This window comes from Plecotus auritus, assembly GCF_963455305.1.
Source record: "Plecotus auritus genome assembly, chromosome: 8".
In the NCBI taxonomy this organism is placed as follows: domain Eukaryota; kingdom Metazoa; phylum Chordata; class Mammalia; order Chiroptera; family Vespertilionidae; genus Plecotus; species Plecotus auritus.
The window spans coordinates 165,343,488-165,361,997 of NC_137782.1; the positions used below are offsets into that span (position 1 = coordinate 165,343,488).

The 18,510-nt window shown below is 41.0% G+C and overlaps 1 protein-coding gene across 12 annotated transcripts in view; it reads left to right on the forward strand.

The window, feature by feature from the left end:
* ITSN2 (intersectin 2) overlaps window positions 1-18,510 on the forward strand; it is a 102,474-nt gene that overhangs the window by 67,858 nt on the left and 16,106 nt on the right. Inside the window, exon 30 of one of the 12 annotated variants that reach the window (XM_080684296.1) lies at window positions 946-4,190. The exons of the other annotated variants lie outside the window; for them this stretch is intronic. Coding sequence (XP_080540422.1) covers window positions 946-947 — 2 coding nt within the window. The 3' untranslated portion in view covers window positions 948-4,190. Of the gene's footprint in view, window positions 1-945; window positions 4,191-18,510 lie in introns of those variants that run through there. 12 annotated transcript variants of the gene reach the window in all.

The following is an 18,510-nucleotide window of genomic DNA, read 5'->3' on the forward strand; positions in this document are numbered from 1 at the left end:
AAATATTCATGCATTATTTTTACTTTGGAGCTTGTAAAGATAGTTCTCACCCGGAAGAAGACTTTCCTTTAGATGACACAATTAAATTTCCCAATTTGGAGGTGGGAGGAATCCAGTTCTTTATGGTTTGAACATCCCCAAATATATCTCAGGGTTTCAGGAGAAACTTGGGTTACCTAAATGAATGACCATTTTAAGCTCTGCGGGTGGTTTGGCAGTTTTGGGTGCTTGCCAGTTGATGTGATCAATCAGGAATGCCTGAGGCACCTTTCCGGAATCAGAGAGAGGAAGAAACTTTCAGACCCGCTGGGTCTGGAAGAGCTGTGGCTAGTGATCCCTGGGGGCATTCCGTATGTTCCTACATTTGGCTTTTATAGTGTCTATGATGTAAAGTGACGGTTGTCCAAAGGTTTCGTTGTTGTCGTCGATCTTTTTTTTTCTGTGGTGGGACACTTTATCCAATTAAGCCTCTCTAAGAAATATAAAGAACAAATAAAAGCTGTTCTAAAGGAAGAACAGCCAGGCGTGTATGAGTCAGTAAAAACTGGTTAAATTTTAGATTACCATTTGCATTTCTTGGGCCCTTAGAAGTATTATTTTCATTTTCTGATGTAATTAGGATATAGTCAGTGTGCTGCATAACGACATTTCGGTCAAAGACAGACCTCGTATGTGACGGTGGTACACCATGTAGCCTAGAGAGTAGGCCGTACCACCTGTGTGTGAGTGCGCTTCGTGATGTTTGCACAATGATGAAATCGCCTGATGTTGCATTTCTCAGGAAGGATCCCCATCGTTAAGCGGCGCAAGACTGTATTTTTTAAAGGTTGAGAATAGTAATAATTCAAATTTGTTACTAGTTGATGTTGCATGTTATTAGTCAAATTTTTTCTCACCCCTTAATTTGCTTTATGTTCATTTTATTCCTCATTTTTCTTTTTATAGGACCCAATGTTGTCTTCCAGTGTGAAAGCACCCCAGAGACCCACTATCCAAGTTTGACTCTAGCGTGGAGGCAGGGCAGGCAGCCCTGATCAAATATCTCCTACACAATCTGTTAACTTCGGTTCGAATGTTAGAGCCACTTGTGATTATTTCTTTGTGTTTCTAACTTACAGTTAACATTTATTTGTAACAAATTAAAGGATAGTGGGTCTTTGTGTGGCTTTCCCTGCTGTTCACTCTGGCATCCTTTAGCATTTTCCTTCTTTTTTAATTTGGTAATTGTAGGTCATTAGCATGCACATTGAGTTTTCCCCTACATGGTGGGAATTCAAACACACAAAGACCCACTATTTGCACAAACTGTTCTCGCTGGTTTGGAATGAGCTGACATGCTTTTCTAATGTTATCGCAACTTGTATATTGATTACAGAATTCAGATAAAATTTGCTTATGTTTTGCTCTTATGTTTGATCTAATCCTAATTACAGTGAGCTCTTAATTGGTTCAATGTGTGACTTGTCCCCAGATATGCAGTGTTTAATTTGTTACTTTCAATATGCCACTATTCAATTTGTTAAATTTGTTAAAGGCCAAGAACTGGAAATAACCTTTTATGTATTTTCTGTGTATTTGGGGGTAGAAGCAATAACACTTTTGGGGAGCTTTTCTTACTCAGAAGGGGACGGTGGCCGGCCATCAGTATGTGCAGAATGGGATATGTTTCATCTGCTGAGCTGCCCAGGAATGAGCACAGTACTGTGGTAGTGACCTTGGATCTTTGTGTGCTCTGGACATGAAGATACTGCATCATGTCCTGCAGCAGTTAGTTGGCACTTCTTCATTAATGACCTAAAAGTGTTATTATTTTGGGGTAATGAAAGGCTCCCATCACTGACCCTGAGATAGGAAACTTTCCCTAGCTTAGACCGAGTATTTATATCTATGATACATTTTAAAGTCAAAATTCATGTTATCTATTTTAATTAGGTGACCACATGTCCCAGGTCACAAAAAGACACTGGTTGACATTCTTCTTAATATATTTAGTAAAGGTCATAAGGAATCTTTGAAGAGTTTAAATGCCCCTGAAGCAGGCAAACAGGCTTTGTCTGCCTAGTCAAGAATGAATTCGGGTGAAGGAGAGGTATGTGTGCTGGCATTCCTCCATGTCCATAGAGTGCTTAAGATTGACTTTACCAGCCAGAATTCTCTGGCTAATCTCTATTCAACCATACTGGCTACTTTGGCACAGGATTTTATTTTTTCTTGAATGGAAACACTTTAAAGATGCTAAACATTATTAAAAACTAATAAATGTGAGAGTACTTAGCTAAAACAAAAAGGCATTTTAGTGGACAGTATTAAACTTTTTGAAAATCAATGAGAAGCTTATGCAATTTATAATGTTTACAAACTGCAGTGCAATCTACTGTTTATGAATGTCAAAGTATTATCAGGAAATGTGTACATACAGTCACAGTCTTATTTCCTCACAGAGTTCTTTAGGAGTGAAATATGTTTTTATATCTTTGAGTTTAAGTTAAAAACATATTTTGTGCAATATTTATGTTGATGTGCCTATACATTATGAATGAATGATTTCAGTTATGCATTGCCTAAATCATAACTTTACAACAATTGAGAAAGAATCAACAGTTTAGTTAGAACTTCACAAAGTTCAAATGTCTGTGTTCCAAAATATTTCACGTTACTGGGATGTGTGGTGATATGTATGTGTGCTCCCTGGGGTAGGGATTTGTAATTATCAGACCAGCTCAATTTTTAGTATTTGGCATCATCATGATACTTTTTAAAAATATGACATTAATAGAAAGCAATAATACCACTTTACAGGTGGAATAATAGATACACCTGCCATCAATAAAAGGCATAGTACAAAGGTTGTATCCTTGTGAATTCAACCAATCCTCCAAATTGTACAGATTACTTGGTCTTGCTTTTTAATGTTATGAACTTTCTGCTTTTGCATTCTTTAGTTGGGTTCAGATTAAGGACAGTTACTTTAAGTCCATGATAAACCTTGAGATTAGAAATCAGACCACTGATAATTAGCCACATGGTTTAGTATAACATTTCTGTATAATTATTTTTTGCATATGGACTTACCTAATATATTAATGAATTATTTCAAAGGTATTTTATAGTGCAGATCATTCACTTTTACACTGATGAAGTTTATTAAGAATGACATTCAGGTAGAGCTTAGCATCTGTAGTCAATTTGAAAAGAATGTATTCAAAGGTACCTATGGACTAAATCGCATAATGACATATTTAAGCTAAATGTCAGTCTGGGAAACATATTTACTGTATTTACTGAAATACCTCTCCTTGTGTAGGTATTTTGTCATATATTTGAGAGAAAGCTAAAAATTAAGGAAATAGATGACATATAATAACCTGACCTTCTTAAAAGTGCATGCAATCCTTTGTGATACCTCATATTCTGCCACATATTTGCTCTCTTCCTCATTCAATATGAGGCAGCTTTCAATTTACTTAGAAAGCAATGTTAGAAGGAAAGGATTTTAAAATGGGAACACCGCCGAATAAATCTGAACTCTGTAGGAAGTAAAGTTTATTTAAAAATTGTAGTATGTGATAATCATTTTTAAGTATGTGATCAAATCTAATGGGTTTTCCAGCAGTAAAAAAAAAAAAAAAATCAGTTCTAAAACCAAACCTGATTTTTTAGAAAATTTAAATCAGTCTTACCCATTGTAGAGTTTCCTCGGAAACTTTATCTTAAAGTGTCATTTTAAAATAATAGAACTATTAAAACAATGTAACTGCTATTTTAGTGTTCTAAAATACAGTGTGAATATGGATAGCTTTAAGTAAAGAAAGTGGAGGGAGAAAAAGTATAGAAAGAAATGCCAATTCCAGTCAAAGCTTTATTTGCCAAATTTTTCTTAGAATGAATTTTACGAAGTTACAAATTCTTGTAAATAGAATCTATAATGGAAATTCTGAGAGACTTTTGCCTAGAGTGGCATTGTTGGATGCTGCTGTGATGCTACTGTAATGTAATAAATTATTAAATTGTTGCAAAGTGCTGTTTTTTGCCTTAAATTTTTATTTTGTGTGTCTTAAAAACTATAGTATCAAAGGTATTAAGATTGTGCAAATGCTGGGCACGCTTGGCATGAGGTAATCTGTTTTTATTTTTACAAAGTTGTAATATAACTATGCAAGTGTGTTTATTAAAAGGACACAAACTACATTACTTGTATTGTGTATTTCTTTGGAAGCATCATTTAAAACTTATTTTTGGTTGTTTATAAGTTGTCATGATTGAATTTCTTTGAAATTTTTCTTTTTCCTTAATGTAATCTCTGGATACAGGCAAATGAATTGCTTTATATCACAGGGGGCAGAAGAAATTTTTAAGTGGTCAAGATTGAAGTAGTATGATCCTAGACCCGTGGTCAGCAAACTGCGGCTCGCGAGCCACATGTGGCTCTTTGGCCCCTTGAGTGTGGCTCTTCCACAAAATACCACGGCCTGGGCAAGTCTATTTTGAAGAAGTGGCGTTAGAAGAAGTTTAAGTTTAAAAAATTTGGCTCTCAAAAGAAATTTCAGTCATTGTACTGTTGATATTTGGCTCTGTTGACTAATGAGTTTGCCGACCACTGTCCTAGACAATCATAATTTATTTCAAAAGCAAAAGAAATTTTGATTTGAAAGTAAAGGAAAATGTCTAGGGTAATACTCTACTCTGTTACTTATAATTTTTTACTGCAGCTTTTTTCTAAAAAGATTAGAACGAATTTACAAGTTGATAGTCATTGCAAATGTAGTTAAGACATTTTAGTACAAAGGAAGTCTATAAAAGAAACTGCAGTGAATGCTTAAACAATATTATGCCTAAGTGATCAAGTTGCTGATTTCACCTCTACTGGAAAAAAAAGAAAAGAAACAGATCAAAATTCAACCCATCCATCAATGTTCGGCATAAATAACCTCTTTCCATAGAAACCTTTCTGCATCTCCGGAAAGTTATTCAACTAATGTGTATTGAGCATTTGCATAAGGCCAAGGTGTTACAATATGCCCAGTATATGGAAATGAGTGTGGGATGGTCCTAGCCTCAGGGGGTACCTAGCTCTGTGAGAGGATCTGGCACATAAGCAGGTATTTACTAGACACCAAGAGAGTACAGAGAAGGAATACCTGATTCAAGCATAGATTGGTGAATTAGAGAAGACTTCCTGGAGAAGGCAACTACCAGATCCCTAAGTAGGAGTACGCCAGATTGGAGGGTGGAATGGTGGAGAGTACGATAAAGACAAAGACACAGCATAGGTGCAGGAGTGGGGAGGTGTGATTATAAGCAGTTTATTAATGCCAGAGGGGAAGTGCAAAGCCAGGAACGGAAGCTCCTGAGGCTAAATCAGAGATTCAGTAACTTGGCTGCTCAGTGTAATCACCTGGGAAGCTTAATAAAGATATTGATGCCTGACTTAAACGGCCTAAAGAGGGTCCTCAGCAAGGGGATTATTTTAGAACTCATCAGATGATTTTTTTCAAAACATTCTTATTGATTTCATAGAGGAAGGGAGAGGGAGAGGGAGAGAGAAACATCAATAATGACAGAGAATCATTGATTGGCTGCCTCCTGCACGCCCCCCACTGGGGATGGAGCTGGCAACCTGGGCATGTGCCCTGACCGGAAATCAAACTGTGACCTGGTTCATAGGTCGACAGTCAACCACTGAGCCACGCCAGCTGGGCTCACCAGATGATTCTGATATGAAGCCAAGGTGGAGAAAAAGTGAAGAAACAGTTAAGAATTGTTTTTGAGGGGAAATTGGCAGGAGTTGGGGATTGGTGGGACGTTTGGGCAAGTGGAAGAATCAGTATCTTGGTGACAGAGTGAATAATGGTGCCACCAACTGCAGTAAAGAATCAGAGTTGGGGAAGAAGATGAGTTTGGTTTTGACCACCAAGTTCCTGTGGGACATTCAGGTAGGATTGTCCAGCAGGCAGTCAGATATAATTAAGACATACAGCATCAGATGTACATCAGCTGGGGGAATGAATAGGATGGTGGTTGAGCCAGTAAAGGTAAATGAGATAACTTGGGGAGAAAATCAGACCCCTGGAAGGTATTAGCAGTTAAGCGTTGGGTAGTGAAAGAAACCCATGGAGACAGGAAACAGGTTCCAGGAGAACAAAGATTATTGTGTTAATATTGCCACCATATATATATAAAGCTAATATGCAAAGTGTCCCCTCGGGAGTTCGACCGGGAGACCGGGAATTCGATTGCTCACTATGACGTGCGCTGACCACCAGGGGGTGGTGTGGAATGAAGGGAGGCTCCGGTCGGCACCCGGAGGGCCCTGATCAGCCCTGATGGCCGGCCAGGACTAGGGACCCTACCCGTGCATGAATTTTGTGCACTGGGCCTCTAGTTTTTTTATAAAACGAAGTCTGGCTGCACAGCCATCGCTCAAAACAGTAAAAAGAAGGAACGTGCTTTTTATTGAGTACTTACTAGTCTAGGTACTTGTCTAAGGTCCTCAAATGTATTACTTCATTATTATTTTCTTTTTACAGATATGGAAATTAAAACAGATTCAATTACTTGTCTATGGTTAGATAGCTAGTAAGTGATGGAGCTGGCTCCAGTGGTCTGGCTCCAGAGTCCATGCTCTTAACCTCTACACTAATGTAGAGTGTGCCAATATTGCCATCATTTCTATAAGAATGAAGTTCCTGCAGTACAACCATCACTTGAACCAATGAGAAGGAAAGAGGGAAAGTCTGACTGCATGCACAGAGTTTTCTCTGTAAAATCTATACACAGAGAAGAGACAATGAGGCAACAACTGAATATAATAAACAAGGACAGGAATCTATAGGAATAGTGCCCAGAAAGATAAAGCTGAACAAAATCACTTTTTTTTCAATAACAGCTTTATTGAGATGTAATCTAGATACCATACAATCCCCCCAGGTTATAATTCAGTGGTTTGTAGTATATTCACAGAGTTGTGCAACCATGACCACACTTACATAACATTTTCATCACCTCAAAAGAAAACAATAGACCCTTTAGCTTTCACCCCACTATCTTCCTGTGCACCCCCACCCCAGCCAGAGGCATCCACTAATAACCTACTTACTGTCTCCATATGTTTGCCTATTCTGGACATATCATAAAAATGGAATCATAAAATGTGGAGGTTATTTATAATTGATTTGTTTCACTTAGCATAATGTTTTCTAGATACAGCCATGCTGCAGCGTGGATCAGTACTTCATTCCTTCCTATGGCCAAGTAATAGTCCATTGTATGGATATACTGTATTTTGTTTCTTCATTCATTAGTTGGTGTATGTTTGGGTTGTTTCTACTTTTTTGTTATTACAAATAATGCTGTTATGAACATTTGTGTACATGTTTTTGTGTGGATCTGTGTTCCATTACTCTTGAGTATATACCTAGGAGTGGAATTGCTGGGTCAAATGGTAATTCTATATTTAGCTTTATGAGGAACTGCTAGACTGTTTTTCAAAGTGGCTGTACCATTTTACATTCCAACCAGCAGTGTTATAAGGGTTTCTGTTTCTCCACATCCTTGCCACCACTTGTTATTATCTGACTTTGTTAAAGCCATCCTTTTGGGTGTGAAGTGACATCTCATTGTGGTTTTGATTTGCATCCTCTTGATAACTAATGTTGTTGAACATCTTTTCATGTGCTTTTTGGTCATTTGTGTATCTCCTTTGGAGAAATGTGTATTCAGGTCCTTTGCCCATTTTTTTTCTTTATTAATTAAGGTATTACATATGTGTCCTTATCCCCCCATTGCCCCCAGACCTCCCCGCTTGTGCCCTCACCCCTCTAGTGTCTGTGTCCATTGGTTAGGCTTATATGCATGTATACAAGTCCTTTGGTTGATCTTTCCCACTCCCCCCCACTCTCCCCTGCCTTCCCTCTGAGGTTTGACTGTCTGATCGATGCTTCTCTGTCTCTGGATCTGTTTTTGCTCATCAGTTTATGTTGTTCATTATATTCCACAAATGAGTGAGAACATGTGATATTTATCTTTCTATGATTGACTTATTTTGCTTAGCATAATGCTCTTCAGCTCCATCCATGCTGTTGCAAATGGTAGAAGTTCCTTCCTTTTTACAGCAGCGTAGTATTCCATTGTGTAGATGTACCACAGTTTTGTAATCCACCCATCTGCTGATGGGCACTTAGGTTGTTTCCAAATCTTCGCTATTGTAAATTGTGCTATGAACATAGGGTGCATATATCCTTTCTGATTGGTGTTTCTAGTTTCTTGGGATATGTTCCTAGAAGTGGGATCACTGGGTCAAATGGGAGTTCCATTTTTAGTTTTTTGAGGAAACTCCATACTGTTCTCCACAGTGGCTGCACCAGTCTGCATTCCCAACAGCAGTGCACGAGGGTTCCTTTTTCTCCTCATCCTTGCCAGCACTTGTTGATTTGTTGATGATAGCCGTTCTGACAGGTGTAAGATGATACTCATTGTCGTTTTGATTTGCATCTCTCAGATGATTAGTGACTTTGAGTATGTTTTCATATGTCTCTTGGCCTTCTGTATGTCCTCTTTCGAAAAGGATCTATTTCGGTCCATTGCCTAATTTTTGATTGGGTTATTTGTCTTCCTTTTGTTAAGTTGTATGAGTTCCCTGTAAATGTTGGAGATTAAATGCTTATCAGAGATAACATTGCTTTGCCCATTTTTAATTTGAGTCGTTTGTCTTCATAATTGCTTTTTAAATTTTTTTTAAACAAAAACAACAAGTTTTGAAAGATGTGCTTAAGAGAGATGTCTTAATGCTGTTGTCAAAAGGAAAAATTACTTAAAGAATTGATAAAATCAGCCCTGGCAGGTTTAGCTCAGTGGATAGAGCATCAGCCTGCGGACTAAAGGATCCCAGGTTCGATTTCAGTCAAGGGCATGTATCTCAGTTGCAGGCCCCCGGCCTTGGTCAGGGCTCGTGTGGGAGGCAACCAGTCGATGTGTCTCTCTCACATCAGTGTTTCTTTCTTTCTCCCCATTCCTTCCACTCTCTAAGAATCAATGGGAAAATATCCTAGGGTGAGGATCAACAAAAAATGAGAGAGAGAGAGAGAGAGAGAGAGAGAGAGAGAGAGAGAGAGAGAGAGAGAGAGAGAGGGGGGGAAGGAGGGAGAGAATATCAGAGAGTGGTAAAATGAGCGTAGTAGGAGCATTGCTTTAAATCCTGGCTCTACAGGCTCACCCCTCTGAGCCTTAGCCCCCTCTATGTAATGAAGATAGTGATACATACATTGCAGATGAGACTTAAGGGACTTTTAGAAGCACTAGTTCAATGTCTAATATATAGATACTAGAGATAACAGCTAACAGTTACTAAGCATCATCTGTACACCAAGCAATAGACTAAACACTGTAGGTGTGTGTCTGGGTTAGTAATTGGCGGAGCTGGAACTCAGGTCTGGATCCAACTCCAAAGCTTGTGCCCTTAGCCATCCCCCATTAACTGGGATGGGAGCTGCTGTTACTCCAGATTACAAAACAGAACCATCATCCATTAATTCCAAGATAGAGGTGAGAAGAGAGTAAGGAGAATTAACTGCTTTAAATGAACCCAGGCTGGTCAAGGTACTGGGAAGATCTGCTACTGGACCTCTGTGTCACCAGTGGGTCATGTCAACCACCATGAAATCATAGTCAGGCAATGCTATAGAATCGTGTCCTGAACTCAGCAGTTTGGGGTGGAGAGTGTCCAATTATCCTATACTAGAGGTCCGGTGCACGAATTCGTGCACCTGTGGGGTCCCTCGGCCTCGCCTGTGGGATCGGGCTGAAACCAGCTCTCTGTCATCCCCTGAAGGGTCCTGGATTGCAAGAGGGCGCAGGCTAGGCCGAGGGACCTCACCAGAGCATGATTGGGGCTAGGGAGGGAGTTGGGATGTTGGCCAGCCAAGGAGGGACCACAGGAGGGCTCCAGGGTGTGTCCAGCCCGTCTTGCTCAGTCCCGATCGGCTGCCCCAGCAGCAAGCTAACCTACCGGTTGGAGCATCTGCCCCCTGGTGGTCAGTGCACGTCATAGTGAGCAGTGAGCAGCCTTAGCATATCATTAGTGTACTAGAGGCCCAGTGCATGAAATTCGTGCACCGGGGGGGGGGGTGTCCCTCAGCCCAGCCTGCACCCTCTCCAATCTGGGACCCCTTGAGGGATGTCCAACTGCCCATTTAGGCCCGATCCTACAGGCGAGGCCGAGGGACCCCACAGGTGCACGAATTCATGCACCGGACCTCTAGTATAGGATAATTGGACACTCCACCCCAAACTGCTGAGTTCAGGACACGATCCTACAGGGATCGGGCCTAAATGGGCAGTCGGATATCCCTCTCAAAATCCAGGACTGCTGGCTCCCAACTGCTCGCCTGCCTGCCTTTCTGATTGCCCCTAACTGCTTCTGCCTGCCAGCCTGATCACCCCCTAACCACTCCCCTAGCAGCCTGATTGATGCCTAACTGCTCCCCTGCCAGACTCAATGCCCCTAACTGCCCTCCCCTGCAGGCCTGCTCACCCCTAACTGCCCTCCCCTGCAGGACTGCTCACCCCTAACTGCCCTCCCCTGCAGGCCCGGTCCCCCCCCCAAACTGCCCTTCCCTGCAGGCCCAGTCGCCCCCAACTTCCCTCCTCTGCCGGCCTGGTCACCCCTCATGCCCTCCCCTGCAGGCTTGATCACCCACAACTGCCCTCCCTTGCAGTCCTGGTCCCTCCCAACTGCCCTCCCCTGCTGGCCATCTTGTGGCGGCCATCTTGTGTCCACATGGGGGCAGCCATATTGTGTGTTGGAGTGACAGTCAATTTGCATATTATTCTTTTATTAGATAGGATAGAGGCCTGGTGCATGGGCGGGGGACAGCTGGTTTGCACTGAAGGATGTCCCAGATCAGGGTGGGGGTTCCCTTGGGGCATGGGGTAGCCTGGGCAAGGGGCCTGTGGTGGTTTTCAGGCCAGCCATGCCCCCCAGCGACCCAAGCGGAGGCCCTGGTATCTGGGGTTTATTTATCTTCTATAATTGAAATTTCGTAGCCTTAAGCGGAGGCCAGGGTGGGCGGAAAGCTTGGCTTCCTCCATCGCCAGGGAAACCCAAGCCTCCTGCTTGCTCCATGGCCACAGCCATTTTTGTTGGGATTTATTTATCTCCTATAATTGAAACTTTGTAGCCTTGAGTGGAGTCCAGGGCTGGCCAGGGTGTGCGGGAAGCTTGGCTTCCTCCATTGCCGGGGAAACACAAGCCTCCTGCTCGCTCCATGGCTGCAGCCATCTTGGTTGGGTTAATTTGCATACTGGCTCCTGATTGGCTGGTGGGCGTGGCTTGTGGTTGTAGTGGGGATATGGTCAATTTGCATATTACTCTTTTATTAGATAGGATTATACTTTGACTGGTTGAATGGATAACTGTACGACTAGACACTTAGCATATTAGGCTTTTATTATATAGGATAATAAAAGGCTAATGTGCCAATCGCCCGAACGTTGGAATGACGGGTCGCTATGATGTGCACTGACCACCAAGGGGCAGATGCTCAATGCAGGAGCTGCCCCCTGGTGGTCAGTGTGCTCCCACAGGGGGAGTGCCGCTCAGCCAGAAGCTGGGCTCATGGCTGGTGAGCGCAACACTAAGGATGTCCTACTGCGAGAGGACGCAGGCCAGGCTGAGGGACACCCCCCTGCCCCCAGTGCATGAATTTCATGCACCGGGCCTCTAGTGTAGTCATAAACAAGTTGAAAATATGGGCTGTATGATCATACAACTGGGGAAAATTATGGATGTGTAGGCTATTCAGTAATACTGATTTAAAAATATATATGTATATGTGTATATGAAACTCCTATTGCCCCAGAACAGTACTGTATTCATAGATGTACTGATACAAACTGCTGAAGTATGTGGAACAGTAGGTTTGAAATTGGCTATTAGAAGCTACTAATTACGTGTTGGACAGAGGAGATGTCTATATAAGGGACCAGTATGTCACTTAGACACAAAAAAGAGTTAACGGAGAGTAAAGGCCCTATTGGCTTTTCGGTGTCTTTGAGCTATTGGGCATTCAGAATATTTATACTAACCCCTTTCATCCTCTAGAATTCAGTTAAGCAAACGTAAGACCAGGTTAATCTTATACATGCTATCGTCAATGGTTTGCCTCCAAAAGGGTTGCAATGTAAGTCCATTTAAAATGGCCTGGCATTTCAAAGTGTAGGACTTGACTCAAGAGACCTAGATTTAGGGATTTGGTAGCTCTGAATTCTACGGTAAGTCACTTAACCACCAAGCTTCAGATTCTCCATGTATGCATACAATAGGGATCAGAGTTAGATCAGGTATTCAGAGGATTGGTCAAAGGTTGTGGATTGTCATACCCAGGTTGGTAACAGTTATGTTTATTGTTAAAACTGAAAGTTCTGTGTTGGGTGAGCATGAAGAAACTCCTGTTTCGTGACATCTCTTCATAATACTCCATATTCTGAGTAGCACATTAATTCCCTTGGTTGAGCTGGTGATCTTACTCTGGCAGACTAGAAGGGATACAGATATCAAGCTTGAACCAACTGCTTTCTGAGGCCAAGTCTTCTTTGTCTACCACTGGGAGGTCTTTGCTGTCTTTCAGGCTAATGATGTTTCACCATAGATTTAAAAATTAAAAAAAATTTCTTTACCCACTTGCATTTATCAACAGAGTTAATTTGGGAAGTTCTAGATTTTTTTTTAATTGTGAAGCCCAAATTTATTTCTATTTTAAGGTGCTCAAGAGACTTTTAAAAGGCCCAAAGGCATCCCGGTTTAATTTAATTAAGATCATCCTGAGATGGCCGTCTGTTTCTCCTTTAGTGAGTCATCAATTTGATCCTTGTTAATGAAACACCTCGATAATTCTAGTTGGATTGTGGCAGTTTCTTATAACTCCAAGTTATCTGTCATAAATGGCCATAGGTTATGAATGATGAGAAACATAATAGCATAAATAATCATAAAACATCTGCAGATTCTACTTGAATACCCTTTCTGCATTATTCTTCACCACCAGGCCCAGTGATTATCAATTTGAGTAGCGGAGACGAGTGTCACCTGCAAAGACTGGTATTAAGTGCAGCTCTTTCAGAACAGAAACCAGCAAACACCCTTCAAGATGAAACACCAGCGATAGCCTAATAACTTGCTTTCTGTTGGTCCGCAGCATTAGAATACAATACAGACTTCTTCCCTTTTTCATGCTGAAATGAGCAGCCCAACACCTGATGACGGTGAACTTGACAGGCATCAAAAAAGGCACAGGAGTTTAAAACATTGTTCACGAATTATTTAAATTTCCAAAACAAAATCACAACTATCTGTATGTCTTCCTGGTGGCAGCATGCTACCTGGTACATAGCTTGCACTCAATAGATACTTGCCAAGTGGATAAAAGGCTATTCTTTCATACAACAAGGATAGCCAGTAGTTTTCTAGTGCCCTGATAAAACTTCAGAATTAAAGGCAGCCTTCAGAAAATGCACAGTTTAGTCATCTGGACTTACTGTTAAAAGCTTGTCCTTCCACTGAGCTTAACCACAGTGAGATTGAAAACCACTATGTGATACTCCGGCTGCTTACTTTGGGCACACAGAGAATCGCTTTATTCAGGGGCGGTGCTCTCCTCAAAGTGGACAAGGACTTTTCAGGACTTGATGACATAATCTGAACAAGTCCTCTTTGTACGAGTCATCACAGATTGTCTTTTGTCCTTTACCTTTTGGAATCTTTGCAGATCTCTCTCCTCTCCTTTCTTAAGCATTCCGCTCGCCTCTCGTTCTTGCTTGCGCTGTGACCTAGAACGGTTGCTCCCAACTATAGTGGGACAAGTTTCACAACCATTATACATTATTCATAATTTGTCTCTCAGCCTCCACAGCCTAACACAAATGTTGGGGGGTCTTGTGGCCCAGCACACCACTAATTGTTTCTCTGGAACTTTGACCCGATACTAACCATGATCTCTCATTTTTCTTACTTTGCTATTCTTCCTGTCTACCAGAAAGAACTTACCAGGAAGTTCTCATCATTCTCACTGCCTGTAGTTAATAGCAATATACTGTCTCCCACAGCTCAGAATTTATCTTCATATTACATCCTACAAATACTTGTTGAAGATCTGCCATGTGTCAGACACTGGGATACAGCAAATTGTAAAATAGACCATTGAGTAGGGTAAGACAGAAAACAAACAAAATGAGGAAGTATGTAGGGTCTTAGAGAAATAAAGCAGGCTAGGGAAAGGGATGCTGGGGAGGGTATGAAAGCCTATTCTGTCTTTTGTTAATGAAGCCTCCGCTGCTGCTCCTTTATATTTTGTACGTCTGTAGCTTTGCGCAGCCCTGGTCACATTTCTGTAACTTGATGCGTTAGGTGTCTTCGTAAACAGCATCTGGCTGAAAGTTTCGGTTCAATCTAGAACAAGCATGTCAAACCCAAAGGCTCACACGGGCCAAATAAACGAGGTTTAAGTTTATGTGGGCTGTAAAAAAACAAAAGCTTCAATTTTCATAGAAACGTAGGTTTATTTCAGTTGAGACATGCTGAATACGAAGGGCTAAAATAAATGAGTCATTGTTAACATAAAATAATAGAACCTTTTAGTAAAAATTAATATTTTTTTCTTGAACATTAACTTACCAGACACTGAATAACTGCACAAATTAGTAAGTGTAACGCAAATAAAGCTATTTTTCTTGTTCTCCGAAAGCAAAATATTTCCTCTTGCGCACACCAAACAAGTCAGTACAAGACTAATGACGTGGCCGTCGGCTGCTAAAATATTCGCTGCTAATATTAGTGGAGAGAAATGGTGCGCCTGCGTGTAAGGCGTGTAAGGGAAATGAATGCAACATGATTATAGTAATCAGTCATTAGTGAACGTGTAGTTCATTAATAATTATGTATAACAGGCTATTATAAAAATTAAGCTACGAAATTTTTATTAAAATGTTTCTTACATACCGTTATATTGGCAGGGTGGCAAAAATATTCATTGTGGGCCACGAGTTTGACATGCTTGATCCAGAATGTCAACTGGCAGAGTTAAGCTATTTATTCTATAGAAATATTTACTACTTTTATTTATATTACCTTATTGTATATTTTGTTTATCATGCATATTCTTTGCTTTTTTTTCACAATTCACCTTGAATTTATACCAGCCAACCTAGTCATTATTATTATTTTATACTGTCAATAATTGTTTTGATTTTTCATATATTTGCTAGTCTTTTTGTTCACCATTCCTTTTTCTTTTTTTTTTTTTTTAAACCACTCCTTACATCTCTTTTTTTTCCTTTTTATTCAGTTTCCTTCTTCCCAAAATACAATTTTTAATAGTTCCTTTAGTCACATCTATGAGTGGTAAATGCTCTCAGACTTTGCCTGGAAATGTCTTTATTCCTCCCTCATCCATGATAGTCTAATTAGAATTCTAATTCGACAGGTTTTGTTTTTTTCTCAACACCCCCTATTGTTGGCTCAAGAAATGAACAACCATTCTGATTGTTGTTCCTGTGTATTTTGCTTTTTCTTTTTGTTTTTTTTTCTTCCTCCTTAGTGTTTTGCAGTCTAAGGATCCGCACCACCAAAATCAGGAGTCATTGTTCCTCCTGAATCTGTGGAATTATATCTTTCATTGGTTCTAGAAAGTTCTCAACCATTGTAATTCAGTATGACTTCTTCCCATTCTTTCTATCCTCCCCTCCTAGATTCCTATTAGATTTTGTTGGGCCTTGTTATTCTGTCATGTGTGTGTGTAATCTTAAAGAGAGGCAGAGAGAGAAACATCGATGTAAGAGCTAATCATCAACCGATTGCCTCCTGCATGTGTCCTGACCTGGGATTGAACCTGCCACCTTTTGGTATGCGGGATGACACTCCAATCAACTGAGCCACACCAGCCAGGGCTGTCCTCTGTTTTATGTTTTCTGTCCTTTAATCTATTTTATGTTTTCTATCCTTTTGTCTAAGTAATTTCTTCAGCTCTGTTTTCAGATTTACTAATTCTTCAGTTGTGTTGGATCTATTAATTTATTATTTCCATGATAATGTTTGCCATTTTTATTCATTTCTTTTTCAAATCTGCCTATTCCTTTTATCAAATCTGCTTAGGGTATACAAGCCCTTCATATATGTCTTGAGTTATTTTAAACATACATATTTTATATTTTCTATATTTTGTTCTATATCTTATGTTCTTGGAGTTCTGAGCCTCATTTTTTTATTTTTGGTGGATCATTTGTTGTTTTTTTAATTTTTAACTTTAACTCACATTTAGAGAGACTTGGTTTTTCTGTGTAAATCCTGTGTGACCAAGGCTACAAGAGCAGTTGTACATTTTCTTTGGCCAAGAACCTAAGGGTATCACCAATTTTTGTGTTAAAGTCCCCAATCTGAAGTGTGGAAAGAAAATAAACTTTATTCAAATGAACAGTTTGCAAACTAGAGGAACGCAACCTCCAGGGAAATTGAAAGTGCACTTCATCAAAATGAAGGGAACTCTGCTTTTTAGAGAGAAAGTTCCCACCTTGTTTCCTGATTGGTCCATTTTGATGCAAATGAGGAATCAAAATACCACAATTCTGATAGTTCCAAATAGCATGGTTCTGATTGGTTGGAATCATGCATTCTGATTGGTTGGAATCAGTGTAGATGCAAATGAGGATATTGCCACACAGTTCCCATTGGATGGGCAGATCTCAGCCCACAGGTCAAGAGAGGATACTGGGAAGTCCTTTATAACAGTAGGCTCAGACAGCAAGAGCACAGTGCGGGAGGCCGAAGGTTCAGTCTGTAGCTTTCCCCCCCCCCCCCGAAATGCAGCGTGGATGAGTGGCCTCTGTAGAGTGGCTGCTAGACCCTCGTTAGGAATGTGTGCCCAGTTAACCACAAGCTGTCCCTGGAAGAAATGTTTCTTCTCCAGGTCCACATGTGTTGATTCATCCATTAAGGACTTCTTGAACTTCAAACTTGTGTGAGATGCAAGCCCGGCATTTCTATTCTTTACCAAGCAGAGGCTAAAAGTTTTCTTAAAATCTGGCAAGCGATTTTTTTTTTTCCTAGTCTGCCCTGTAGTCTTCAGTCTCCTGCTGGAGCCTTCTCTCACTGGGCAAACGCAGGCAGACACCAGCTAAAATAGAGCTTACCACAGCAGCCTGCGGGGTTGGCCTTCGGCAGGAGCAGAGCAGGGGGAAGGTGAGAAGTAGGGAAAGTATTTCCTGACCTCTGCTAAGTTTGAAATAAAAGAACTGTGTTAGACACAGTCCCTAGCTGCATTGGGAAAGACAGGCATACCAACAATATACAGATGAACGACAATACAAGTTACATCTTGTGAAGTGTTAAAATACAGACACAAACCAGTACCATCGAAACACAAAGGAGAGGCAGTCTGGGCTAAGTGAGACGGGATGAGAAAGGTTTCCCAAAGTAGGATCCCGTGAGCCTCACCGTGAAAGGTGCGTAAGATGGCTCCGTGCAGAGGACTGTGTGTAAAGCCCATCGTGAGGAAGGGGCTCAGGCCAGGGTGGCTAACAGGTGGGGGTGGCTGCATGGTGGAGACGCGGGCACCCGTGCCACCAAGCGAGAGCTTCATCCTGCAAGTAACAAGCCAGTGAGCATTCTGTTCGGTATGAACATAACAAAATAATAAGAAACGTGGCAGCTGGCTTGAGCTGTTCAAGTCACAAATGCAGCCCCAAATGTAATTTAAAAATTCCCAGCAGCCACACTAAAAAAAAGTAAAAAGAAACATTCATGAAATTAATAAATTTTTTCTTAACCCAGTATTATCCAAAATGTTAGCATTTCTATCTTTTTTAATTTTTTTTATTTGCATTTTTTTTTTTTCAATTACAGCTTACATTCAGTATTAGTTTGTATTGGTTTCAGGAGTACAGCATAGTGGATGGACAACTGTATACTCTACAGAGTGTCCCCCTGATATTTCAGTACCCGCCTGGCACCATATATAGTTATTGCAATAGTATTGGCTGTATTTCCTGTGCTGTGACTGTTTTGTAACTACCAATCTGTACTTCTCCGTCCCATGTTAACATTTTAAAATGTGATCAGTAGGAGTATTAATGCGACACGTTACATCCTGGGTTTTTTGTACAAGGTCTTTGTACCGGGGACTGTACACGTGCAGCTCTTCTCTGTCTGGACGGCCACAGTTCAGGTGCTCCATAGTCACATGTTGCTACGGCTGCCATCATGGGCAGTGCAGGAATAGAGGATGGCACAGGTGTATTCCACCCACAAACTCTAACTCCTCAGTTCTCAAAAGGCACTTCCCCACTCCTCCAAAAAGAGGGGAACCCTCAGGTTCATCAAACATACATGTTTCTGAGGGCAGGGCCCTCCCAGGGGAATACCCAGTCTGCAGCATTGTCCGCGTTTATTGGACTCCCAGGGGGAGCAGGGAGCCTGGAGGCAGGCAGAGGCACAGGCACAGAACGAAGCACCATGGTGATGAGAGT